At 46.0% G+C, this 26,880-nt stretch overlaps 1 protein-coding gene across 1 annotated transcript in view; it reads left to right on the top strand.

The window, feature by feature from the left end:
- RAB3GAP2 (RAB3 GTPase activating non-catalytic protein subunit 2) overlaps positions 1-26,880 on the top strand; it is a 2,371,691-nt gene that overhangs the window by 780,019 nt on the left and 1,564,792 nt on the right. The window contains exon 15 of the mRNA XM_069608591.1: positions 23,185-23,328. Coding sequence (XP_069464692.1) covers positions 23,185-23,328 — 144 coding nt within the window. The remainder of the gene's footprint in view (positions 1-23,184; positions 23,329-26,880) is intronic.

Below are 26,880 nucleotides of genomic sequence, written 5' to 3'. Positions count from 1 at the left end.
TGGCGATCTTCCTGGCACTCAAGGTGTGCAGGGCGGACATTGCCAACAAATTGGTTTGTGTCCGCACGGACAATGTGGTGTCCATGTTTTACATCAACAAGCAGGGGGGCACCAAGTCTCCTCCTCTTGTGGATTTTGACATTCAGATTTGGGAATCAGCGATTCAGCATGGTGTCTGGCTGGTGGCAGTACACATCCCAGGCCAGCTGAACGACAAAGCAGATGCCCTCAGCCGACAAATAATGTTCAGCTACGAGTGGGAATTGAAAGTAGTGGTCCTCTTACAGATATTCATGTGTTGGGGCACTCCGGAAGTGGACCGCTTCGCAACATCGGCAAACAAGAAACTTCCTCTGTATGCCTCCAGAAACGGGCTGCGAGCCTCCTCTCTAGGAGATGCTCTCGAGATTCCATGGCACAACATGAGGGGCTATGCTTTTCCGCCTTTGCCTCTGATTCATCGGACGATTTGCAAGGTGAAGAACACGGTGAACTGTTCTCTTCTGCTCATAGCTCTGTAGTGGCCAGCCAGGTTCTGGTTTTCAGAGCTTCAACATCTGTCGGTGTGTGCACCGATCAGGCTTCCGCTGGTTCCCGATCTGCTTCACCAGAGAGATCGGCAGCTGTGGCACCCCTCCCCACAATCGTTCAGCTTGGCGGCATAGTGCCTGAGTTCAGATCTTTAGAACATCTCAACCTGTCTGCTGACAACATGCGTATTATTCAGGCAGTCAGGAAGCCCTCAACGAGGTCTCAGTATAGAAGCAAGTGGCTTCGGTTCTGTCACTGGTGCTTAGCCAAACAGCTGGACCCCAGGGTGGCTACGATTGACACAATGCTGTCCTTCGTCTCTCATCTAGCAGAGTCGGTAATTCATGTCCTGTCATGCAGGATTTATCTTTCGGCTGTGGCCGCCTACCTATGCACGGACCAGTGCTCTTTTTCACTGTCAAATCCAGTGATTAAACGGCACTTTGCGGGTCTAATGCGTCTTTACCCTCCTGTTCGTAAACCGCATCCGACGTGGGATCTGAACATGGTTCTTACGGCCGTGTGCCATAAGCCTTTCGAACCAATGGCTACGGTAGATCTTAAGCACCTTTCGTGGAAGGTGTCTTTCTTGGTCGGCAAGGCGTGTGAGTGAGCCCCAAGCTTTGTCGGTGGAGCATCCCTTCTTGGTTTTCCACAAGGATAAGGTTGTCCTCAGGACAAATCCTTCTTTCTTCCCAAAGGTGGTTTCTGATTTCCATCTAAATCAGTCAATCTCGCTGCCTGTCTTCTTTCCAAACCCCTGTTTTGGAAGCTGAGAGGGTTTTGCATTGCCTGGATGTTAGAAGAGCTCTTAAGTTCTATCTGGACAGAACATCTGAACTTAGGAGTTCTTCTCAACTATTGGTGACCTTTGGTAACCCGCAAGGCAAGCAGGCCTCCAAAGCGACTATCTCCAGATGGATTTCTGCCTGTATTACGGAGTCCTACACTATTCAGGGTCTCCAGCCTCCTAAAGGGATTCATGTACATTTGGTACGGGGCAAGGCAGCTGCTGTTGCCTTTCAAAAGTATGTCCCCTGGGAGACCATCGTGAAAGCGGCTACTTGATCTTCCCCATTTGCTTTTTGTAAACATTACTGCTTGGACCTGAGCTCCAGATCTGATGCTCCGTTTGGCCATGCTGTGCTGAAAAATCTTTTTCAGTAGGGGGTTTCCATCCACCCGTAGTTCCTGTGAGAGTGCTTGGGAATTTCCCATAATATGGAGGAAAGGGGATGGGACGTAGGAGTATAGCCAGGTTACTCACCGTAGTGAACACCTTACTTCCTAGTCCATAGTCCCCTTTCCTCCATATGCCCGCCCGCAGTCCCCTCTAATAAGGTTCCTCTATTATTGCTTAACGGTCTCTGACCTGGCGATAAAAAAGAACTGATGGGCGATGGGTTGGGTGAAGCTAAGAAGGGCAGGGTTACGGCCGCGTGCGATACCCTGCGTAAAAAAAGAGGAAGGACACATTATTGAAAAATGTGATGCTTTTTACAAAGTGCTCCGGTCCCATCCCACAGGACGGAGGAATGTCCCGTAAGTATGGAGGAAAGGGGACTATGGACTAGGAGTAAGGTGGTCACTACGGCGAGTAACCTGGTTATTTTCTTGTACAGACACATTTAACTCCACTTCTCTGCACTGTATCTTTTGCCAAATCAAATCCTCTTTGCTGCTCCTCCCCCACTGAAATTCATATTTCTTTTCTGTCACTTTATAGAGGGGGAAATATCTGCCCTAGATGGGTTATATACTGTCTCCAAAACCCAAACGGCCCTATGAACTGATGAGCTTGTTTTTTGTTCATTGGAGTGGTGAACTTTTTTGTCAGGCTTTCAATACCATCTCTCGATGCCCATTATGCCACTGAATTTCTAAGAATACCATGGTCTCAGCTGGCCCTTGAATCCTGCTAGTGTTATTCTCCCACCCTTCCTTCTTCAACCCATCAATGATTACTTCTAACTGAGTGCATGCACTTTGCTCATCTTTACCCTGAATCAAAATATCGTCAGTTTAGTGGGAGATTTGTATCTCAGGTTTGCAAGTTATTTCGTCCAAATGTTCTGCCACCAGCCAGTGACAGATGATGGGACTATCTCGTGAAGGTGTACTGACACCCGTTCCAAGAAAATGCAAACTTTTCTTGGTACTCCTCAGCAATTGTCACAGAGAAAAATGCATTGGATAAATCTACCACTGCATACCAGGTTTCCTCAATTTTTGTACATTCTCCATCAAAGTAATGGCGTCTGGGACTGCAGTCACTAAAGGAGAAGTGGGCTTGTTCAACTCTCTATAGTCGACAGTCATCCTCCAGCTCCCATCCCCTTTTTTAAAAGGCCAAATGGGATTGTTCCAAGCAGTCGTAACAGGGTATAACACTCCTGTTTCATATCCCTTAATGGTGTTTGAAATTTCCTTATGCCCCCGAGAATGCAGTATTGTTTAATGACAGTAAGACAGAGATCCTCCTTATCGGCACTCCTGCACCCTACTTTCCTGTCACTCTCTGGCCGGCCTCCATTGGCCCTCTCCCTGCTCCCACATGTGAGGCTAAGAACCTCGGGGTCATCTTCGACTCCACAATTTCCTTTTCTCCACACATCTCCGACGTCTCTAAAAAGTCATACTGCCAACTGCACCTCCTCAGAGGTATTCTTCCTTTCCCCCAGAGGCTCACTGTCTCTAGAGCTCTGGTTCTCTCTAGGCTGGTCTACTGTAACAGCCTCTTTCTAAATCTGCCTACTACTACTCTCTGCCCTCTGCAACTCATCCACAACAGGACTGCAAGACTTGTCCTTGGTCTCAAGCCCAGGCATCATATTTCTCCAGCCCTGAATTCTCTTCATTCGCTCCCAGTGGCTGGAAGGATTAAGTTCAAGATCCTTTGCATTGTCCACAAGGCCTTCTGTGGCCTGGGTCCGCAATACCTTCAACTCTCTCTTTGGAAATACCTTCCTACTCAAGCTCTTCGCTCATCTACCTCCAACTCCCTCAGGATCAGTCGCTTCTCTAAGCAACATGTTGGTGGTAGATCACTCCCTTTGGCTGGGGCCTTCCTCTGGAACAGCCTCTCTGAAACTTGAGGAGAACCAGCCCCGGTTCCGGAAGCACCTCAAGACATTCCTCTTTGCTTCTGCCTTCTCTCTTCCTCTCCCCTGCTGATCTCTGTCTCCACACTGGGAATCTGGCTTCCCTCTGACTTTGGGCCCAGAACCACCTGCCCACAAAGTTGCGTACCCGTACTGCAGCCTGGCAACCCTTGCACTTGGCGCTGTATCTGCAACCCTACAGTCCCCTTTCCTGCACTTAATTTGACATGTACTCTCTGCGCTTAATTCTTGCACTTGCCACCCTCTGGCCGCACTACCTGTTGTTGTTTGATCACGTGTTCAGCACTTTACACCCCTCTCCTGCCCCTTGCACTTTCCCCCTACCCTCTCCCCTTCACTTGTACTTTCTCAATGTCACTGGGCCCAGTAAGATTGTTGTTTTGTCCTCCCTTGTACCCCTCCCTTGCCTGGCCATGCCCTGAAACACTTGTGTATGGGTGCGATATAAATAAAATAAAAATAAATAAATATCATCGATACATGCTTTGTGGCTAAAGGCAGATTCACCGGGTGCATTTTCAATTTGCCTACAATAACTGGTGTGCAAGTCAAGGCATTCACTCCAAACTTATAGGTTTTACCACCAAGTCCCAGAGTCATCCCTTCCAAAATGTCAAACCCAATTATATACTCCGGTATTGGGACAATCAATACATGGTATTTCTGCCTTGTCAAATTGCATATTATCATCTCCACTCCTATCTGTACTGACAGGGTTTCCTTGCCCCCTAGTCCTGTAATGGTAAAGTGTCTACCTTTAAATCTTCCTTGATTTCCATGAATCAACTAGGCCTCTGCCCTGGTATCTATCAATCCTCGAACCTCTTGTGTGTCCAGGCTGGCTTAATCTTAACATTAACATGAGGTTGCCTGTCAACTGTTATACGAGCAGACGCTGCCGGGGCTTGGCCATAATCCTAGTCAAATTTGGAATGAGTGTATCCAGACTCCGACTCTAACAGATCGCTAGCCACTTTCCTCAGATCAGATACGGGATCCCCATAGACCCATCTTCCTGTTCCTCCTCAGCAGGAGCTATATGTGAGGTGTGCCTTTGTGGCTTAATCACCACCTGCCTCTTAACTTGTTTATAACGCTCTTTCGCTGCAAGCTCTCTTTTTGTATAGCTGGTACATCTCCCTCGTTTCAATACCTTCAATCTCCTCTCGTGGCACACCATCTTTCAACAATGCCAAAAAGATGTCCTTTCTCAAGAGTCTCTACTATCTTGCCTATTATCACGCTACGTCCCTCTCTCTCTCGTGACTTGTCTTCACTTTTGTCCCATTCCCTCAGGTCTGCCAGTTGCCGGATTGGCATCGAGTACTTGAGCAGTGGGTTTGTCCGTCATACCTCCGAGCAAAGTCATGATGACACAAAGCTAGACATGTGTTCAAGTGTTTTAAGGTGCACTTACCTGATGCAGACCATGCTGCTACATCCAGGCCCTCTTGAGGCCTGAATGGAACTACTTTACCTGTGGGGCTACTTTCCACCCGGGTGTGGTCGGGGAAGGATACATACCTGATCGGTGGGAGGATACACACTTGGAACTTCTTCCAAAGCTATTTAAACCACACCCGATCAGCAACTCACGCTTCGAGTTGTTCTGCTCCTCGCAGCTGGACGCTCACCGTGTCAGCTCCTGCTTCTGGACCTCAGCCACGCCTGTCAGTATCCTGGGTCCACCTGCAAAGGGAGACAAAAGACCTCACCTGCTAAATCAGCACCACGGAGACATCACACCCACGATCCTGAAAAGGAAGACATCATTTTTAAAAGTATTTCGCTACGATCGCTGCAGCGCTGCATTTCACTCACCTATCCTGGACGCCTCCATCTTCAGCAGCGATCATCCGGATCCACAGCCACTTCCCAGAGCCTAGAGAGAAAAAGACAAGGAACAAGGTGAGAGAAGGAAAGGAATAGGAAAAGCTCAGTTTCCTTCTAAGACTTACCAGTTGGGTCATTCCCATTTCATTTCGGGTCTTGCCGCTTCCAGGCACTTTCCGGACCCCGGCCCCTATGGGGAAAAAAGACAAAGACATTGAATGAGCGAATGCAAAGACATTACCCGAGCGCTCATCCAGAACTTACCTGTCATTTACTGGAACTGCATGTTTCACTTCGGGTCGGCGCCATATCTCCGGCATTCCGAACCCCGGCCCCTAAGGGGAAAAAGACATAAGCATTAGCGCTTGCTGCAACAAGACAATGAACATTATTATTAAGCTTGGACTTTTGAACTTGCAGCAGAACTTTTACAGCGCCTTACCTGAATAGTCAAGCTTACCTGAACTCCCATAATCCTCAATCCAGTGAAGTAACTGGGTTTCAACGCGCCCCTGCATCAGAAGCAGGATGGAGAGCTCATCCTTCCTGACCCTAAGGTGAGACTTCACGGGGAATCGTGGAAGGGTATCGTGGAGGGTTGGAAGAGAGTGGGAGGCTTGAGCATAACTCAGTCAGTAGGTAATACTCCCTTTTCACGCACAGGGGAATATTCCTGCGAGCCAGAGAAGCCAGAGTAGAGGGACCCTTCCTGTCCATCTTCAGCATCAGCACCCGAAGCCAGACCTGCGCCTCCGTGGGAATCAGGTGAGCGTTACAGAACCCGAAGCCTACCCACAATTTCCCACCCGGGCACTATGGAGACTTCTGAGACTGACCAGCTGGCCCAGCTTTTGGGGGAATTACGGGCAGAGGTGCACTCAGCCCGCCAGGAGACTAACGCTCTCAAAAGGGAACTGATCCTATCCAAGGAAAGAACAGACAACCTAGCCAAAAGGTTATTACAGGCCCAGGCAGGGCACACTCCTTTACCTAATTCCGGAGACATTTCCACATCAATGGGTTTGAATAACCCGGTACAAATCAATCTACCTGGACACATGCCTTTGGCCCCGCCTGAACGTTTTGCGGGGGATCCCAAGAAATATGCCGTCTTTATGAACCAATGTCGTTTACACTTTCTATGCAGACCCGGAGCCTTCCCTAACGACCAGACCAAGGTAGCCTTTATATTATCTTACCTCAGTGGCAGTGCTGCCGATTGGTCTATTCCATTGGTAAATCAGGATGATCCCATTCTCCAGAATTTTCAGGGCTTCCAGGCCAGCATGGAAAGATTGTTTGCTCGACACTCTCAAGGACAGGCCCTTGATAATGAACTGCTATCCTTACGACAAGGTAATCAGGATCTTCTGCCCTACATTGCCACCTTTAACAGGCTGGTTGTGGAAACTGGATGGCCAGAAAACAAAAGGATCACATTGTTTCATCGAGGCCTGCGCGGAGAGCTTAAGGATGTTCTAGCTCAGATAGTAAACCCACCCCAGGTCTGCGCAGACTGCATAGACTTGGTGGTTCAACTTGATCACAGACTTCAAAACAGAAAAGCAGATCGGTTCAATTACGAAACCCGAATACCGATCAAAACCCACGCTAACTCCAGGAGTACCGACGTATCCGAACCTATGCAAATCGGTGGTGTTAAAGGACCATTAACGCAGAAAGAACGAGAGAAGGCGGCAAATGCAACTTTGTCTGTATTGCGGGACTTCCGGTCACTTTCTTCGAAATTGTCCAGTTAAACCACCTAACGAGGTGGTTGGAGCTACTGATAACGAATTATCAACACCTGATTCGGGAAACAACCTAGCCCGCCAAGCGTAGGGGTCCGCTTGCCGAGCTTGAAAACTAACTCTTTGACCTCACATTTTCTCATGCCAATGGTGCTCGTGGACCCAAAACAGCCTCAGCAGTTGCATGCTATAAAAGCATACATCGACAGTGGAGCTATTGGAAATTACATAGACCGTGAATTGGCTTCCAGGATTAAGCTTCCTCTCCGCCCGAAAGTAACCCAAGATGTCATTACTACAGTAGATGGAACCGAAATAGCCTCAGGGCCTGTAACGCATTCCACTGTTGAAGTGACACTGGTGGGTCAGGACGGACATCGGGAAGCAATCGTGTTTGATGTGATCAAGGCCCCACAATTTCAAGTAATTCTTGGAATTCCTTGGTTAGAAACACATAATCCCAGAATTGACTGGCGAGCAAAGAAGATAAGTTTTCCTGATTGTGAACCAACTTGTTATCCAAGAAATCCAGCTATGGGTCTAGCCTCAGCAACTTCCACCTCTGTACAGTTACCGTCAGAATACCAAGAATTCCAAGACGTTTTTCAGAAAGAACAGGCTAACACGTTACCTCCCCATCGGTCTTATGATTTCCAAATCGATCTGGTACCCAATGCTCAACTACCTTGTAGTAGGATTTATGCTCTGACGGAACCTGAGAACCTGCATTTGCGTCAGTACTTAGATCAGTACCTAGCCAATGGTTTTATTCGCCCGTCCAAGTCACCTGTCTCTTCAGCTCTGTTCTTCGTGCGAAAAAAGAGGGCGACCTTAGAACGTGTATAGACTATCGCGCCCTAAATCAAATAACGATTAAGAATAGTTATCCTCTGCCCTTGATCCCTGAGCTTATCGACCAGGTGAAAGACGCTTGTGTGTACACCAAGTTAGATCTCCGAGGAGCTTATCACCTGGTGCGTATAAAAGAAGGCGACGAATGGAAGACTGCATTCCGCACCAAGTTTGGGCTCTTCGAATATCAGGTGATGCCCTTCGGTTTGTGCAATGCACCTGCCGCCTTCCAGTACTTTATGAATGATGTTCTTCGGGAACTTATCGATGTCTGTGTCATTGTTTACATTGACGACATCCTGGTGTACTCTTCTTCAGAATCCGATCACAGAAAACATGTTAGGGCAGTTCTTGAGAAATTGTGCCAGCACAGACTATTTGCAAAACTCGAAAAATGCGTTTTTCATACGTTTCTCGGATTCATCCTGACACCTCAAGGAGTCCGAATGGACTCGCGAAAGGTGGACGCCATCCTCAAATGGCCATCTCCTAGCTCGGTGAAGGGAGTTCAGAGCATGCTCGGCTTCGCCAATTTCTATCGAAGATTCATCCCGGAATTTTCCCGAACAGTCCAACCCATCACAGCTCTCCTAAAGAAAAACAAACGCTTCAAATGGACTCTTGAGGCCGAACAAGCCTTTCAGGACCTGAAAACCAAATTCACCTCTGCACCTGTATTAAAGCACCCGCACCCAGATCTCCCGTACATTGTGGAAACCGACGCATCCAGTTCGGCCATGGGAGCTGTCCTGTCGCAAAGAGACCCAAAAACTAACCAACTACACCCAGTGGCCTTTTGGTCCAGAACATTTTCTCCTCCTGAAATCAACTACGCAATTACCGATAAAGAGTTACTGGCCATCAAATCTGCTTTCAAGGCTTGGCGTCACTACCTTCTCGGGGCAAGACACACCATCACCGTAATTACTGACCACAGAAACTTACAGTATTTAAAGACGGCCAAAGCTCAATCTTCACGACAACTCCGATGGGCTCTATTCTTTGCGCAATTTGATTTTGTAATTACCTATCGCCCTGGCTGCAAGAATGGAAAAGCGGACGCCTTATCCCGGATTGGCATGGAAGAACCTAATTCGATCTTAGAACCTGTGCCCATCATACCTGAACAAAGAATCTTAGGCTTAACTTCATTGCAAACTATTGAGGACATCCAAACGCAAGTAAAACAACTTCTAGACTCTTCAACCTTACTGGAATGGAGTCAAAAGGGTCCTCATTACACCGTTAAGGATGACTTACCCTACTTCCAGGAGCGGTTGTTTCTGCCAAGTAAGGAATTCCAAGAACTAGTTATTGCCCATCATCATGAATCTTTAATGGAAGGACACCCTGGTATCGCTAAAACGGAGGAAAAAATCAAACGCCACTTCTGGTGGGCTTCTTGGAGAAAAGACATAAAGTCTTTTGGTTCTGTCTTCCGGAATTTGCGCCCAAAACAAAGCTCAAAAGAAAAGGCCAGCCGGCCTACTTCAACCCTTGGATATTCCACCGGCACCATGGCACACCCTGTCAATGGACTTTATAACCGACCTGCCTCCTTGTGCTGGTTACAACACAATCCTTGTAATTGTGGACCTATTCTCCAAAATGGCCCACTTTATCCCTTTAAAAGATTTGCCTTCAGCTTCCACCTTGGCCAAGGAATTCCTAGAGAATATAGTTCACATACATGGTTTCCCTTCCGTATTAGTCTCGGATCGTGGTAGTCAATTTATCTCCCATTTTTGGAAGAAGTGTTGCCGATTAGCACAAATAGATGTGCGGTTATCCACCAGCCACCACCCCCAGACCGACGGACAAACTGAGAGAACCAATCAGACTCTCGAGCAATATCTTCGGTGCATGTTACCAATCTGAGTTGAATTGGAAAGACATTCTTTGGATCGCAGAATATGCATACAACAACTCAGTGCATTCTGGAACCGGACAAACCCCTTTTTATACTTTGTATGGTCACCATCCTCGGACCTCTGACCTAGATCCACCTCTGACCCTGGAAATGCCCGCAGTAAATCATCTGCAATCCGCAATAACCCGAGCCTTCAAAGAAGCTGCAAGTCATTTACAGCAAGCCAAGAAAAAGTATAAAGTAAACGCTGATTTGCACCGAAGTAAAACTCCTCCTTACCAAGTAGGAGACCAGGTATGGCTAGCAACTAAACATTTACCCCTCAAGGGCCCGCGAACCTTCAATCCCAGATTCATAGGACCTTACCCCATCAAGGCTATAATCAACCCAGTGGCCTTTAAACTGGATCTACCGTCCAACATGCGTATTCATCCAGTTTTTCATGCATCACTTTTGAAGCCAGTACAACCAGGAACCCAATTGTCCAAGCCTCCAGATCCAGTTCAAATTGAAGGGGAATTAGAATTCGAAGTTAAAGACATTTTAGACTCCAAGGTGGTAAAGTCGAAACTCTTCTATCTTGTTGACTGGAAGAGATATGGACCTCAGGAGAGATCGTGGGAGCCTAGTAACCATGTCCACGCACCTCGATTAGTACAAAGGTTTAACCGGAGATTTCCGAACAAGCCAAAACCCCCAGAGGAAAGAACCTTGGGAGGGGCCTTGAGGGGGGGTACTGTCATGATGCCTACCTCCAAGGAGCCAGGTCCGACCCAGCAACCCCAGAGGCAGGCATCATTTCGACCAGGGGCGTGCCAGCAGGCCCAAGCTGGGGCCCTTTGGACGCAGTCCTGGCGCCATAGGCGCCAGGCCCATGTTGGACCCCTGTCCTGGCGCCTTAGGCACCAGGCTCATAAAGCTAGACATGTGTTCAAGTGTTTTAATGTGCACTTACCTGATGCAGACCATGCTGCTACATCCAGGCCCTCTTGAGGCCTGAATGGAACTACTTTACCTGTGGGGCTACTTTCCACCCGGGTGTGGTCGGGGAAGGATACATACCTGATCGGTGGAAGGATACACACTTGGAACTTCTTCCAAAGCTATTTAAACCACACCCGATCAGCAACTCGCGCTTCTCGTTGTTCTGCTCCTCGCAGCTGGACGCTCACCGTGTCAGCTCCTGCTTCTGGACCTCAGCCACGCCTGTCAGTATCCTGGGTCACCTGCAAAGGGAGACAAAAGACCTTACCTGCTAAATCAGCACCACAGAGACATCACACCCACGATCCTGAAAAGGAAGATATCATTTTTAAAAACATTCCGCTACGATCGCTGCAGCGCTGCTTTTCACTCACCTATCCTGGACGCCTCCATCTTCAGCAGCGATCATCCGGATCCACAGCCACTTCCCAGAGCCTAGAGAGAAAAAGACAAGGAACAAGGTGAGAGAAGGAAAGGAATAGGAAAAGCTCAGTTTCCTTCTAAGACTTACCTGTTGGGTCATTCCCATTTCATTTTAGGTCTTGCCGCTTCCAGGCACTTTCCGGACCCCGGCCCCTATGGGGAAAAAAGACAAAGACATTGAATGAGCGAATGCAAAGACATTACCCGAGCGCTCATCCAGAATTTACCTGTCATTTACTGGAACTGCATGTTTCACTTCGGGTCGGCGCCATATCTCCGGCATTCCGAACCCCGGCCCCTAAGGGGAAAAAGACATAAGCATTAGCGCTTGCTGCAACAAGACAATGAACATTATTATTAAGCTTGGACTTTTGAACCTGCAGCAGAACTTTTACAGCGCCTTACCTGAATAGTCGAGCTTACCTGAACTCCCATCAATCCTCAATCCAGTGAAGTAACTGGGTTTCAATGCGCCTCTGCATCAGAAGCAGGATGGAGAGCTCATCCTTCCTGACCCTAAGGTGAGTCTTCACTTGGAATCGTGGAAGGGTATCGTGGAGGGTTGGAAGAGAGTGGGAGGCTTGAGCATAACTCAGTCAGTAGGTAATACTCCCTTTTCACGCACAGGGGAATATTCCTGCGAGCCAGAGAAGCCAGAGTAGAGGGACCCTTCCTGTCCATCTTCAGCATCAGCACCCAAAGCCAGACCTGCGCCTCCGTGGGAATCAGGTGAGCGTTACAATTGCGTGCTCTCTGATCTTTTGAATTACTTCTTTCAAAGTATACCACCTCTTTACCTCACTAGGACAGTCAGTGGTAATAGGATACTTGCCGTTACACCCTTGGGCCACTAATTGCAACAGAGACGCCTGCAAAGCTTGACCAGTAGCTTCAGGGAGCGGCCCTGCCCTCAGTACCTCTTGTATGTTGTCACTAGACAAAGGCAGAAAGTGCAGGGAATCCGTTGCATCTACCAACAATATCACGCCCCCCCATCACACATATGCACCATCCATGCTAATAAGGGCTCCATGACTTCTGCCTCAAACAAGTTATGATTTCCCCAACCTCCTGTTGAGTATAATCTTCCAGCGTAGTCAGATCTACAATCCCTCCTCTTGGATTATGCGGGTGTGGCCCGCCCTTCATCTTGTAACTGGCTTAGCTGCTACTGTGTTTTGATTAGGTTTTGACTTAGATTTTCCCTCCCCCTCTGAGTTACTATCAGAGCCGGTAGAGTCAAAAATGTCTCTGCTCCAGGTGTCGGGGTCCAGTGGCCTGCTGTGGCTATTACAGTTGTCACTTTCCGTTTGTTCACACCCCCTCATCTATTTCTATATTTATATCGGGCCACCCTCACCGCTGCCTGCTCAGCTACTGTCTGGTATCTGTCAGCCTTATCCTTAAAAAGCTTAATTTGCAATTGCTGCATTAGCGGAGTCTGTCTGTCTCTCTTTTTTCAGCTGTAAAATGTCCTCTTTCACCTCCACGTTCCTCTGATGTATCTTTCTATAGACATGTAGAAGTCCCCAACCCCTTCTGCCTAAAGCTACACATTCCTTTCCCTTCTCGACTGAAACCTGCTGTAAACAAAACACAATCTCTGCGGGACTTGCATCCCCTAAACTCTCATCCCATGGCTCACTCAAGCCTGCACCACACACCCAGGCCTGTGCCAATTTATCATATGGACTCTTGGCCCACTCTGGGATAATTAGCTCGGGACATTCTCCACCAGAGGAGGCCCCTTTTCTCTTAAACTATTCATATTTACAATAATTACAACAATTTACAATACTTTTTACCGTAATTCCACACACCTAACACTGATTAACGCAGCCTGACTCCCACTGCGAAAGGCAAACAAAACTCACTCTCACTATGAATCTTGACTGCCAGCATTCAAGCACAGATTCTTTGATGCCTGGAATTCTTCATCATAAGGAACCCTGCTCACAGCGCCAAATATGTTTTGCTTTTCAAAGAGTTTACGGACATATCTTATTTTTCTCACCAATACACTGAATGAAAAAACTTGAACGCGAGCCTACATAAATGAATAAATGCAGCACAGATCATAAGTGAATAAATGAAGCAAAGAAGTCTAAAGAAAATACATCACCGTTGGTGCAACTTTAAGAAATGCCCTCATCTCGCCAGAATCTGCTGAAAAGCCCTGAAAACAGCTAGGCAGAGACACTTCGGCAGCCAATGGGCTTGGTGGAGGCGCCCCCCCTCCTCCACCCCTCCCAGGTGAAACTTTCTGTCTGACCGTTCCAATGCCCTATCAGTTTAAGCCCTGCGCAAAGGCGGGGTGGCACCTTCTAGAATCTTCTGGCATGTGTCTCTGCTTGTTAACAGCTCATGTGCGCCTCAGGCCGGCTTGACCCATGGTAACCTCAAAAAGTAGGACTCTTCCCTTTCTCAAGAAAGCAGCAAAAACAATTCTGTAACTCATCTTCAGCAACCTTATCAGGTAACAGCCGGCTCCTGTGTATCCCAGCCTTTTTGCAAAAGTGTTCTTGAATGAGCAATGCAAACTAACATCAGCAACGAATAACGTTGGAAACATGTTTTCCAGTGAAATAGTGCAAATGATGCTGGAAATATGTTTATAGTTCACAGCAATTGCAGATTCCAATGGGCATGGCGCGAATGTCCATTATGGCTCCAAGCGCGCCAGAGTGCAATGCACACAGGTGCTATGTTTTAGTTCAGAGCATTACAATGTTGACCCACACCTTCACGAAATTCTTCTGTGTCGACAGGGATTCCAGTGAGGAGTCCCAGGACAGTCAGTGTTTGTTTGAGGCGAGTTTGTTCACAGTGTAAGTGTATTGCTTCTGTGAGCCTTGCCACCTCACGTGGTTGTGTATATGTACTGCTGTATAATCGTATTCATGAGCATGTTAATCCATGCAAACCCCATGCTGGAGAAGGAACAAGTTACTTACCTGTAACTCTTGTTCTGTAGCATGGCTCTTGCATGGATTCATATGCAAACCCTCCCATCTACTCTCTGGCTCTTCTTGGTTCATACTGCCACTTTACGTGCACTACCAAAGCTGAAGATTGCCTCCAGGGGTGGAGCTTAGCAGGATGACTGTCATTGGCTCAGGGCAGTATGACCCGAATGACACTGATAGGTTATAAAAGAGACAAGCAGTTTAAGTTTAAAGCTAAACTGCTTTCTTTTTTTTTTTAAACCGAGGATTCCCAGCCTGCCTACTGGGAATTTTCATGAGCACGTGAATCCATGCAAGACCCATGCTGGAGAACAAGAGTTACAGATAACGAACTTGTTCTTTACAGATTAGAACAGTCTGCTCCATCAACTCTCTGTTAAGAATGATGCCCTCTAGCAACCTCTTGGTTCCTCGGTGCAGACTCCATATGAGCCCTCTCCAGGAATTTCTAGAGGCCAGATGCAGCAAGTGTCAGGCTCTTGGAATGACAAGATTACCCTCAATCCGACAAACTCTACAATGGTGGAATCATTGCAAACACCTCACGCAGGCTGCTCCCTTTCGCCTCCCGGCAACACCAGGCCACAGTCACCACTGATGCCTCCGTAGAGGGATGGGAGGCCCAGGCCAATACCATGCCAAACCTCTGTGGCAGCCGGAAGATAAAGCCCTACACATAAATGTCTTAGAACTATGAGCAGTGTTCTGGGCCATGGAATCATTCAAACTGCAACTCCAGGACAAGGAGGTTTTCATCTTCACCGACAACACGACCAGCATGTTCTAAAACAGGAAAAAGGGCAGGACCCACTCAACCATACTGTCCTAGGAAGCGCAGGACTATGGATATGGGCAATATCGCAAAACGAGGAGAACAGGAAGTTACAGGTAAGTAACTTGTTCCATGTACACCTTAAGTAGTACCTGTAAACCTGTCGGACATCCAGTGGAAGATAGACTTTGGTTTGTTTTAAGGAATCAACGCTGGACTAGTTGTATAAAAGTGATTGTAATGACTTGTGTTTTGTGAGTTTGGGCTTATGGTAAAAGCATTCTTTTATTTTTTCTTATGTTTAACCATTGGTTCCTGTGGCTAGATCAATCCCAACTTTTCATTCTGTGTCTGATTTGGAATCGCATTGTGTCAAGGGCTAGAGAGGGTATTGGTATCCCCAAGCTAGAGAGAGATTGTTATGCATGACCGTAAAGAATAGATTCCTATACATTCGAGAGGATATAAGTATTGACCAGCAACAAAGGTAGTGAATAGAAAAGGGCAAAGAATAACACTAAGACAAACATGTTTACTTTCCACGGGAGGTATACACAGAATGGTCACAGTATATGTCACAAGACCTATACTCTGGCCCTGTCAAGAGGGGGTAAAGACCCCCCGATGCAGAGAGTGGGAAGCCTACCAGCAGGAAACGCAGAATCATCCCTACCCCTGAAGGGGAAGGTAACATTTGGAAGGGACACAATCCTTACGCCTTCTCTTTGTGCCTGTTAACATGATAGCAGTATATCTTTAGCTCGCACCATGCCTCCCCACACAAATGTTCGCCAGTTGTTCCCTACGAGTCAGATATGCAGAGCATACGGGAAATTCAAGTACCCCACCAAGATATCCAAGATGCAGCAAAGATTGGCAAACCCATAAATCACAGCAACCCTCCAATGAAGCTTACCACTAGCAACCCTAGCAGCCAGCGAGAGAGAGCACACCAACAGATTGATGCTTCAACGATCTGGGTTGCGCACAGACTCATAGTGCCAGCACACGTACACTACCACCGGCAGTTTACAACCAAGACCACCAAGGACATAAACAAAGGGGTAAGGACTTTGCACAGGACTGAACTTACCTGGAAACATGTCCATCAAAGGCCCGCTGGCAAAAACAGGGTAATTGAATGGGCTGGACCGCCTTTACAGAACATCGGAGTCTCCTCGCTGAGAAAGGGGAAGCCCAAATCAACTATTATGCGCATGCTGTGCTCGATAACACCACCTGAGCTAGGCTAGAGCAGGAAGATTGGCTAGGGAAAGCTGGTCAATGGCAGGAAGAGGGGAAGTTTAACAGATGGGACAAGAAGCAGGAAGTGTGCTTTGATCAGGTGGTGGTCAGGGGAGGAGGAGAGAAGAAGGTTCAATAGACCAGCCGGAGGAAGGAGGAAGGAGTGTGGTGGCTAATGTTAGAATAGGTGAGGAGCTAGTTTAGTGAGTGCGCCGGTACTGCTGTGTGAGTGAGTGTGTATGTGAAGTGATTGAAATAGTCTAGTCTTTGTAAGAAGTGTTGGTGGAGTGACTGCGAGAGTGAACAAATGGTGTGTTGTAGAGAGTGAGTGGAGTGGGAAGAGTGGTTGTGGGAGGAATTAAGTAGTTGTGAAAGCAGGAGGGTGGAAGTGGGAAGTGAGTAGTAAGAGGAGAGTAGTGGGGGAAAAGGAGTAACATCAAAGGGTGGGGGTGAGGAGGAGTGAAACATCCTAGGGACAGAGGACAGGAGGGAGGAGTTGGTGCTTCAAAGAATAGGGCATGAATAAACATAGCCAAATCCAACTGATCAAGTGCAAAGCACTACCCCTATTTGTTATTTAGAGCACTAAAAACTGGATAGTGTAGGCGAGAGTTAGAAAACCATGAGGGATTTATATGGCTTGCTTTTAGGAAGTCCTCATTAACAAAAGCCAGGAGTTAGACAGTAGGGGTTACCTTCTGGTGGCACTAACCGGGTTAATGGACACCTGGGATGGGGAGGAAATGCCACAGAAACCGAGAAAGAGAGGGAAAGAGAGAGGGAAGAAGGAACGGCCCTAAGGCTCTTAAGCATGAAACCAACTTCCTGTGTAGAAATGCCCCTACCGTCTAAAATCATCTTGGAGCACAGCGTTCTTTTTGCTCCTTTCTCAACATGGTTCGTCAACTCATCTTTTTGGGACAAATGCATCCCCATTTCTATCAAAGTAGTCACGGTTATTCCCCTCCCCAAAAAGATTGCCCATGACCCTAGAGACCCTGCAAATCTCAGGGCCATAACAAACTGCCACTTTCTCTTGAAGATCTTGGACAAAGTCGCAACATCACAGTTACAAATCCACGTTGAGACCAATAATATTTTGCATGGGGGACAGTCTGGTTTCTGGCCGGCCCACAGTACCGAAATTGCCTTAGTAGACCTACAATCTCACATGCTGGGGATTATGGAGAAGAGCAAGCCAGGTCTACTAGTCCTTTTGGACCTGTCGGCAGCCTTCGACCTGCTTGACCATCAACGCCTTTTACACACTCTTAAATGCATAGGAAATTGCTCCAGTGGATTCAATCCTTCCTGACCCAGCGTGTCTCCAGAATACACTGGGGAGACACCCTCTGTCCACCTACAACCATTCCCTGTGGGGTCCCACAGGGGGCCTGTTTATCGCCTGGGTTGTTTAACATGTATATCCAGCCTCTCTGTGCCCTATTGGAGAGCCTGGGCACCTACTTTACCAACTACGCGGATGATATGCAGCTGGTTATGGAACCTAGCAGGGACTACCCCAAACACTCATCCAAACTCCTCTCCACTTTCAATCAGGTCGAGTTATGGATGTCCGAGAATTGGATGTGCATTAATGGAGAAAAAACAGAGCTTCTCGTCATTGGCTCCCCCCAAGCCACGAGTAAGTTTAGCATTAGTTACGATGCCTTCTCCATAAACAAAACCAGAATACCTGTTCAAAGAAATAAAAAAAACCTGGGAGTTACTCTGGAAGCCTCCCTAAACTCAGATGAACATACAAAAATGGTTAATAGAAACTGGAATTAATACCTTTGACTTCTCAGGAATATTCGACCTTTCCTTACAGAGGAGAACGTGGCTACTATCGCCCGTGTGACTATTTTACCAAGGCTGGACTATTACAATGCACTACTCCTTGGGGCTAGCATTTCCAGGCAAAAAAGATGCCAGCGGATTCAAAACAATGTGGTACGAATCAATAAAAGGGTCCCTTGGAAGGAATACATTCCGAAACACCGGCAAGACCTGCACTGGCTGTCCATAGTGGACTGCATCAATTTTAAAACCTGCGCTATCGCCCATCGCTGCCTTTATGGCAATGCCCCTTCCTACCTGAAAACAGCGATAACTCGCTATTACGCAGGTAGATGTTTGCGCTCAGCTGACTTGGCCCTGGCCTCCTGCCCCGTTTTCAAACATACAAGGGGCATGGGCAGATCTTTCCCAGTTTGTGCCGCCCAGTTGAGGAACCTGAGACTGGAAGAAAACCTTCTATGTTTCAAGAAAAACTGAAGACCACACTCTTTAGATAATCGACCAACCACCAGAATCCTTGGCCACGTACTTGTCCTGTCTTCTTTCATTATTTTTGTGTCCATGTGCGCCCTGATGCCAGTGGACTGCCAGCACGTTATAAATAAATAAAGGCCCACAGCATCTTAACACTCACCCCTGAACTGTCTCAGAAACTCAGTGCTTTCTTTGAACCGTCTTTGACAGATATTATTGTATTGCCTCGCTCTGGATGCTCATGGAAATGAGCAACAGGAGTGCACTTTTCTCTGGACCCGAAGGAAAAAACAAGGAAATAATGCTCACTCGACGGGTGCTTGTATGGATCGAGCAGGAACATGACACAAGCTGCGGAATTATAGCAAATATAACAACAACAAAAACATCTAGTCCTGTGGAATCCAACAATGGGGACTAACAGCACTAACAGCATTTTGCTACCACTAGTAACCCCATGGTAACTTCATGGGACACAGTCGGGGGTAACAGGAATTTTTTTTGGCAGTAAATCAGATTTACCACTGATTTATCTCCAAACTTGTAATGAGTCCCTAAGTACTTTAAGGAATCTATTACATTTGTTATAGCATTTTATAGCATGTTACCCAAAATATAAAAGAAATCTTATTGTCAAGACTGCATTACCAATATTTATTGTACAATGTATAAAGGGATGCTACAAATGGTTTACTAAAATGCTAGAAGGGCTAATTCAACAAGGGCTAAAATAGTCACTATTGCTTACTTAGTACATTTACCTCTAGTTAATATTTGTATGTAAAACTGCTACATGGTATTCGAAATATACATTTATAAACTATTCATGCTTGGATGCACAAACATGAGCACATTCAAAAGTGGGACAGGCATATTATTTTCTTTAATAACATCCCAACCTTGCATCCAAGTCCCAAGGGAATCAATTGCTGCTTGGTAATCTATGTATGGAATGTGACTTAAAACCTTCTTCTTTAAGCGCCCTTTTACCCCTGGGTCTGGAGCACTATACAAATAAATAAACAAACAAACAAAAAAACAAAAACATATTCACACTACAAAAGGCAAGCATTACTTAACTGTATCAGTATGTCTGAGGCTTGCATTGGTTTAATATTCAATTGTGATCCAGCCATCCTCTCAATAAGATTTCATGTATGAAAAATAATACAATTTATTGTTTCCTAATAGATCTTCTTTATTTCATAGAAGTGTGTTTGTAGATTTATCTTTTTATTAGATGTGTTTACATAGTTGTATGCTTCCACAATGGAATAGACAATGGTAGGATCTGCAGAGGACTCCTACTATGAGAAGCATTGTGGGGAAGCATGTGAACTTCATAGAGGTATATAGTTGCTAATATGCCAATGCCATTGCCAAATTTGGGAAAAATGATACACACGTTTCCAGGGCAGCCAGTAAATGGTGACTCATACATAATTTGTATAGAAACCGCTATGATTGATTTGAGCGATCATTGCATTTTATACAGTGAAATTCAACTAACCACTCCAAACTTGCTACAAGATCCACTTAGCACATTTATTTTGGAGGATAGGCCAGGTGCCTCCCTACGATGGAACCTGAAAACATGCCGAAAATTAAATGAAATTATTAAGAGCCTGGCGGATAAGTGCATGAATGTTGAAGACCAAACTATAAAAGGGAAAAGTTTAACAATGCAAAATCTTATTATCATTCCAACAGCCCTTTTATACCTTCTAATACTTAAATCAAAAGAAAAACCAAAGCCTCTAGCTGTGGATTTATTGTCTGTAAGAATTGGAATTTTGAAAAAACAAAAGAATTATGAGATTGCACATCTCATCAAAATGGGATTGTCAGAATCTGAACATCAGAACACAAAACGTAAGATTCTGAATAAATACTGTAATAACATAAAACAATTACAGAATATATCTACATCATACAATGAATCAAACAATGATAGGAGCATTGTGTTCAAATGATAGGCGCTCCACTTGGGTGCTTTTAAGGGGGAATGAGCACTTGCGAAGGACTGAGCAAACCTCAAGCATTAGTGCTGAAACATGGACCCAATACTATAAGGATAAATTTGCACTACCTGAAAGATTTTCAACACTTGTGTCTAAGTTTCACCAATACTCAGTGAGGAAACTGGAGGGCTGGTCACTGGAAGACATCACATGGGCACTTACAAAGCTTAACAAATCAAGAGCACCGGGCCCTGATTGTATTCCGCCATGTGTACTAAAAGAAAATATGCAATTATGGGCACCAATGCTAAAATTGCAATTCAATGAGATTATACGAACTTCTAGTGTTCCATCTTCATGGCTACAATCGATTATAGTTCCTATTCACAAGAAAGGGGCTAGAACTAATCCAGAAAACTTTTGGCCCATTGTTTTGATTGATGCGAGTGCTAAAACCTTCACTATTTTATTACTTCAACAGTTAAAAGAGAATATAACCCTTCGAGCCATTCTGTCACCATTTCAGATAGGCTTTCGTGCTAGGATGGGAACGGCTTTGAATGCAACCATTTTGGCGCATCCAATTGCCCAAACTAAGATTCAAAACTCAGGTGCCTTATATATGTCATCGGTCGATTTATCTGCAGCATTCAATTGTGTGATAAGGAATCTATTATGGGAAAAACGTGAGGAAAAAGGTATTCCTCAACACCTAATTACTTTGTTGGCCAAATTGCATCAAGGCACTGTCTATCTGGTTCGCATCAATGAGTCTGGTTCAACAACTGTCCCGATTCCAACAGAGGTGGGGGTTAAGCAGGGCTGCAACTTAGCAGCGACCCTGTTTAACCTCTACCTCTCGGACATTGAACAGATATGGAAATCCGAGATAACGTATCCAGCCAAATTGGGGCATTTCGCATTCAATGGATCGCTTTTGCAGATGATGTGCTAATATTCGATCAAACTCCTTATGGCCTACAAAACAAACTTGCAATCTTTGCGGAATACTTATATAAACACAATTCAACTTGTAACGTAGAAAAATCAAGCATTTTCATATTATAAAACTTGAAAAAGAAAACATCGACAATGCAATGGTCTATTAACTCAATACCTATTCCCATAAATGTGAATATGAGATATTTGGGTTATGATGTGATAGACTCCCCCACAAAAAAGAACGTGGGTAGGAAACTTAAATGCAAAAAAAAACTGTTCTGATTACTCCGATGCAGATTATATTTAGGAAACACTGTAAATTTTCAATAGTACCGCTCTTGCAATTTTACATGTTGAAAGTGGAAGCGATACTATTATATGGGCTTGACCTATGTTTGTGCAATATAGATGCAAATTTAGATCAAATTCAAGGTCAAATTTGGAAAGATGTATTAAGGCTGTCAAATGCACTACCAAATTGTATTCTAAGACAGGAGTTGGGTATTTCAGCCTTATCAGCCAGATTTCATTGGCGACAACTAACGAATTATGGAAAGATGCTATTTCCACCTGAGCAATCGCTTTATGAGGAATTCGCAAACATGATTAAAAATCGAGTACCTAACTCATTGCTTACATTCTCAAACCTCATGATTAGGAAACTTGATGAATGTGGTCTAAAACCTTTAGATCTTGAACATCGCTCTCAACATGTAAAAAAACGGCTATATGAGCATGACTGGCTAATTACTTTGACAGACATGCATACAAAAAAATTATATGTTGAAGCAGCAAAATTTGCCACACCTAGAAAACTGAGAAAGGCCTATTTGAGTAAATTCCCGGCTGAACAGTATTGTGATTTGTACTTGAGATTTAAGCTCAATCAACAGCATACATCTGAGAAAACAATCAATTGAGACCGTGGTGCAGATTTTGTGAGGGAAAGAGACACATTGAAAATCTAAAACACCTAACTGTCTATTGTGAACACTTTGAAGCACTAAGATATGCCCTTATTGGTCCAGAAGTGTTGGGGATGACTCGAGAAGCGAGGGAATGGTGCTGGAAGAATTTCATGTGGGGATACTCATTTAAAGTAATAGTCTCATTATGTGTGTTCCTTGAGAAGTTGGTTGTGGAATTGGAGAGGAAGGAACAACTATAGGGAAATGCTATGTTCTCCTATACAATACAGTACTGTTATAAGAAGCACAAAATGAATTACTCATATGCTGGATTATGTATAAGTACTGTGAATCACAAAATGAAAAAAATAATTAGGTTTATATAACCAAATTTTATAATCATGAAATGAAAAATATATGGATTGTTTAATGACATTTTAATCATTTGCTAATGTTTTTAAGATGTTGTAAAAAGTTTGTTAATCAAACTAATAAAACAACTTTTACATTAAAAAAACATAATTTGTGAATGGATTATTTTTTTTAAAGTAACAAAAATGCAGTTTACGGTAGGTAACGTTCACACGGTGCAACATTTTCTATAACGTAATGCGAAAACCTGGGGGGGAAAGAATCTTTCAACTAGTTCTCTATAATGAGGAAAGTAAATGTTGATTATAGAATACAAATTATTGCTCTTTGAATGCCTGAGTAATAATCTAATGTTATGCTCTTTTTCTACATTTGTAGGTTGCTCTACCCTGGTTATAAAATAATGGGCTTGAACAATGTCACCAGCCAGGGTTGGCAGCCACAAACCTTTCAGATATGCCTTGTTGATCCGGTGTCTGGAACTGTGAAGACTGTAAATGTTCCTTTTCATTTAGCACTGAGGTAAGATGTATGCATGATTTTTATAAAATGATTTATGTTTTTGAAGTGGAATCCAATGGAAAATAATTAATCCTAATTGTGCACGTTCCTTTGTACACTCGCAATAGATCATTTGCTACATGATATGATATGGCATTTATAACGCACCTATACACAAGTGTTTCAAGGCGTGACGAGGCAAGGGTGGGGGAACAGAGGGAAGACAGATAACAATCCTACTAGGCCAGGTGTCATTCAGATCGTGCAAGTGTGTGGGAAGGGGGAGGGGACAGTGCAGTACATGGGGGAAAAAATAGAATAAATAACAATACGTACAAGTAAGGCCAGCAGGTGGCAAGTGCAGGGGTAAGTGCAGGCATCAGGTGTCAAGTGCTGGTAGTGGGACTCTAGGGATACAGAAAACAGTCCCCAAGTGCGGGGGTTGCCAGGAAGGCAGTGCAGGTGTGCGACTGGCAGGGGAGGGGACCTGGGCACTGAGTTCAGAGGGTGGCCAGGTAACCAGTGCAGCTTCAGCCAGGAAGTCAGCAAGGGAGAGGAGGAGAAAAAGCAGAAGCAAAGAGAAAGGTTTTGATGTGCTTCCAAAAATGGTGTGTTGAGTCCTGTGTTTCAAATGTTGTTGACTATTGGTAGTATAGAAGCAGAACATGTTTAACCTGAATCTGCCTTTTAAGGTTGCAGAAGGAGGAGACTGACACACAGGCGGCATAGTGATTGTTATAGACTTTTATTTGAGATGAAAGTATAAGTAAACCTATCTCTCCCTATTTAATGTATTTATTGTTTGCTTGTTAGGCATTTATACAGCAAGTAAATACTGTTTCAAAGTGCACACAGAGCAAAGGGAGGGAACAAAAATATTAAAAACAGTGTAGGGAAAAGGAAAAAAAGACGAACCTACTATGCCTTGTGAGTATTCAGAACGTGCAAGTGCAGCAAGGAAGAGGGCAGAGGAGGTAAGTGCTGTAGTGTTTGTGCTCGTGGGTGAGCCACAGATGAAGTGCATGGTATGGTGAGTGCTACACAGCCGGGAGCCGCGTTGGGTGTAAGTACGAGCCTCCAAGGCAGAGGGTGTTCCAAGGCATGTGCTGAGGGTAGACAGGAGCTGAGGTCAGGGGCCCCCGAGAATGCATAAGTGCCAAAGACACCAATCACAGCAACTGTGAAATTATCACAGGAGAGAAGAATACAAAGAGGAGGTAAAGAGGGAAGTCTTGAGGAGTTTCCAGAATTTAAGAAAGTCCTGTTCAAGGCACAGAGGGAGGGGGAGGCTGTTCCATAGGAGTGAGCCAGCTGAGGAAAGCGATCAACCTCCTATCCTTTGTTTAGCTAAATGCTTTACACGCAGAGTTGGTGCCAGAGGAACGTAGAGGTCTAGAGGGAGAGTATTTAGTGAGATAAAGTTGAAGATGGTGATGTTTCGGGGCCCACACAGCCTTGTGGATGATGCATAAGGATTTGAATTTAATCTGTGCAGCAACCGAGAGCCAGTGGAGACTTTTTAGGGCAGGAGAAATGCGGTCCCTGGGCTTAAGGCCAAGGATAAGTCTTGCTGCCCTATTCTGGATTAGCTGGAGGGGTCGCAGAGTGGAAGAAGGTAGATTCAGGAGAAGGCTATTGCAATAGTCGAGCCTAGAGAGAACTAGGACTCTGGTAACATTGAGCCTCTGGGTGAAAGTGAGAAAAGGGAGAATTCCTTTGAGAAAGAAGAGCTGAAAGTTGGACTTTTTGGCAATGTCCTGAGTGTGAGGGAGGAAGGAGAGAGAGGAGTCAAAAGATGAATCCAAGGTTTCTGGCTTCAGAGGAAGGAGCATGGGGGAGAGCCCATGGAGGAAGGCCAGAGTGAAGGGAATAAGGAGGGAGCAGGGGTCCTGATGGGAACAATCTCAGTTTTACAGGCGTTGAGGCAGACATCGTTGGAGGTGCACCAAGACTGGATTGCAGATAAGCAGTCAGGGATGATGGAGGTGCAAGAAGGTCAGCAGGAAGTTTGAAAAATAGTTGTCGCGTCTGCATAACACTGGAAGTTGGGGGAAAAGGAGGAGATGAGGCATGCCAGTTGTGTAAGGTAGATGTTGAAGAGCCAGGGGGAGAGGATGCAACCCTGCGGGACACCACAGGTGGAGAAGGAATTAGGAGAGGAGAAGGTGCCCAGGATGACTTGTGACAAGCAGTCAGTTAGGAAGGATGTCAGCCAGTCCAGTGCCCATTCTGAGATACCAAGGCTATTGTTGAGCCTTTGTATGAGGTTGGAATGGTTGACCGTGTAAAAGGCAGAGGAGAGATAGAGTAAGAGGAGGACAGCTGGGGAGTTGGAGTCCAGAAGTGCGAGCAGCTCTTCACAGGTGTTCAGAAGAGCAGTTTCCGTGCCTCTGAATGCTTGGAGTTCAGATTGATGGCCGTGGAGACCAACAAGTTCGGTGTGCGAGTTGAGTTGGGGCAAGGCCAACTTCTCCAGCAGTTTCCCCAGGAGGGGGCGTACAAGAGAGTGCTTGAGGGAGGAGGGGAAAGATCCAGTGGCAAAAGAATGATTGCAGAAGTCAGCGAGTGCAGGGGCAAGATAGCCAATGTTGTCCTTGATGGTTCTGGATGAGCAAGGGGAAACCTGTTTTAAAGAGACCTTCATGGAGCAGACAACTCTGGTAACTTCTTCAGGTGTGACAGGAGAGAAGGAGGTGAGGGAGGAAGGATGAGTGTGTGATGGGTTGAGAGGGTGAGTTACAAGGGTGAAATTGTTAACCACGATGCACACCTTATTCACAATTGTATTTTAGTGTATCAGATTTTTGGCTCAAGATAATTCATTTTTGGGGTGAATGTAATTAAAGGTGCAGGGGAGAAGTGCTCATCCTTGGTATCTAGGCTGGTCAAATATACAAAGGACAAAAGATTTCCAAATTAGGAGGATACCAGGGGGCGCACAGGCTATGGCAGCCTGAGTTCCGAGCTACCGCCGAAGCTGGGCTGTAATGAGGGATTGAGCCCCTCCCCCCCGGGATTGCTGAAGTCCGATGAGGCGGTGACCCCCTACGGCCCCCCGGTCGAAACAGCGGTGTCGGAGGACCCCTGGGGGACGGAATACGGGACCCGTCGCCTGGGGAGGGGAGCCGCGAGAGACCAGAGCGGCCGCAGTCCAACGATGGGAACAGCTGACCGCCAGGGCCGGGAGAGCCCGCCAGCAAAGCCACCTCCCCCCTCCCCCACAGCCCTCGTCTTGTTGATGTTGGAGGTCTACTGGGGTGACCAGTCTCCGGGGCCCACAACGCTGGAGGACAACGGCGGAGCGAGTTGAGAACCCCTCCCCACGCGGAGGAAAGCCGCTCTGGAGGCCCAGGCCTGACGATGGCGAGGACGCCTAATCCCTGTGCCGAGATGCGAAGACGGGCGGCGGGAGCGCCGGGCCCCAACCCATAGACTCTTGCCAGGGCTAAAGAATGGAGGCCCCGGATGGGGTGAGGGATCAACTATCAACCCCCATACCAGTAGGCCCACAACAGAGGACGCCCGAACAGAACAGGGAGGACTGATTCATGGCCCCACTGTTAACAGGGCTGC

The sequence above is a fragment of the Ambystoma mexicanum genome, chromosome 4q, assembly GCF_040938575.1.
Source record: "Ambystoma mexicanum isolate Mex_15411 chromosome 4q, UKY_AmexF1_1, whole genome shotgun sequence".
Taxonomy (NCBI): domain Eukaryota; kingdom Metazoa; phylum Chordata; class Amphibia; order Caudata; family Ambystomatidae; genus Ambystoma; species Ambystoma mexicanum.
This window is presented reverse-complemented; position numbering and strand designations above follow the sequence as displayed.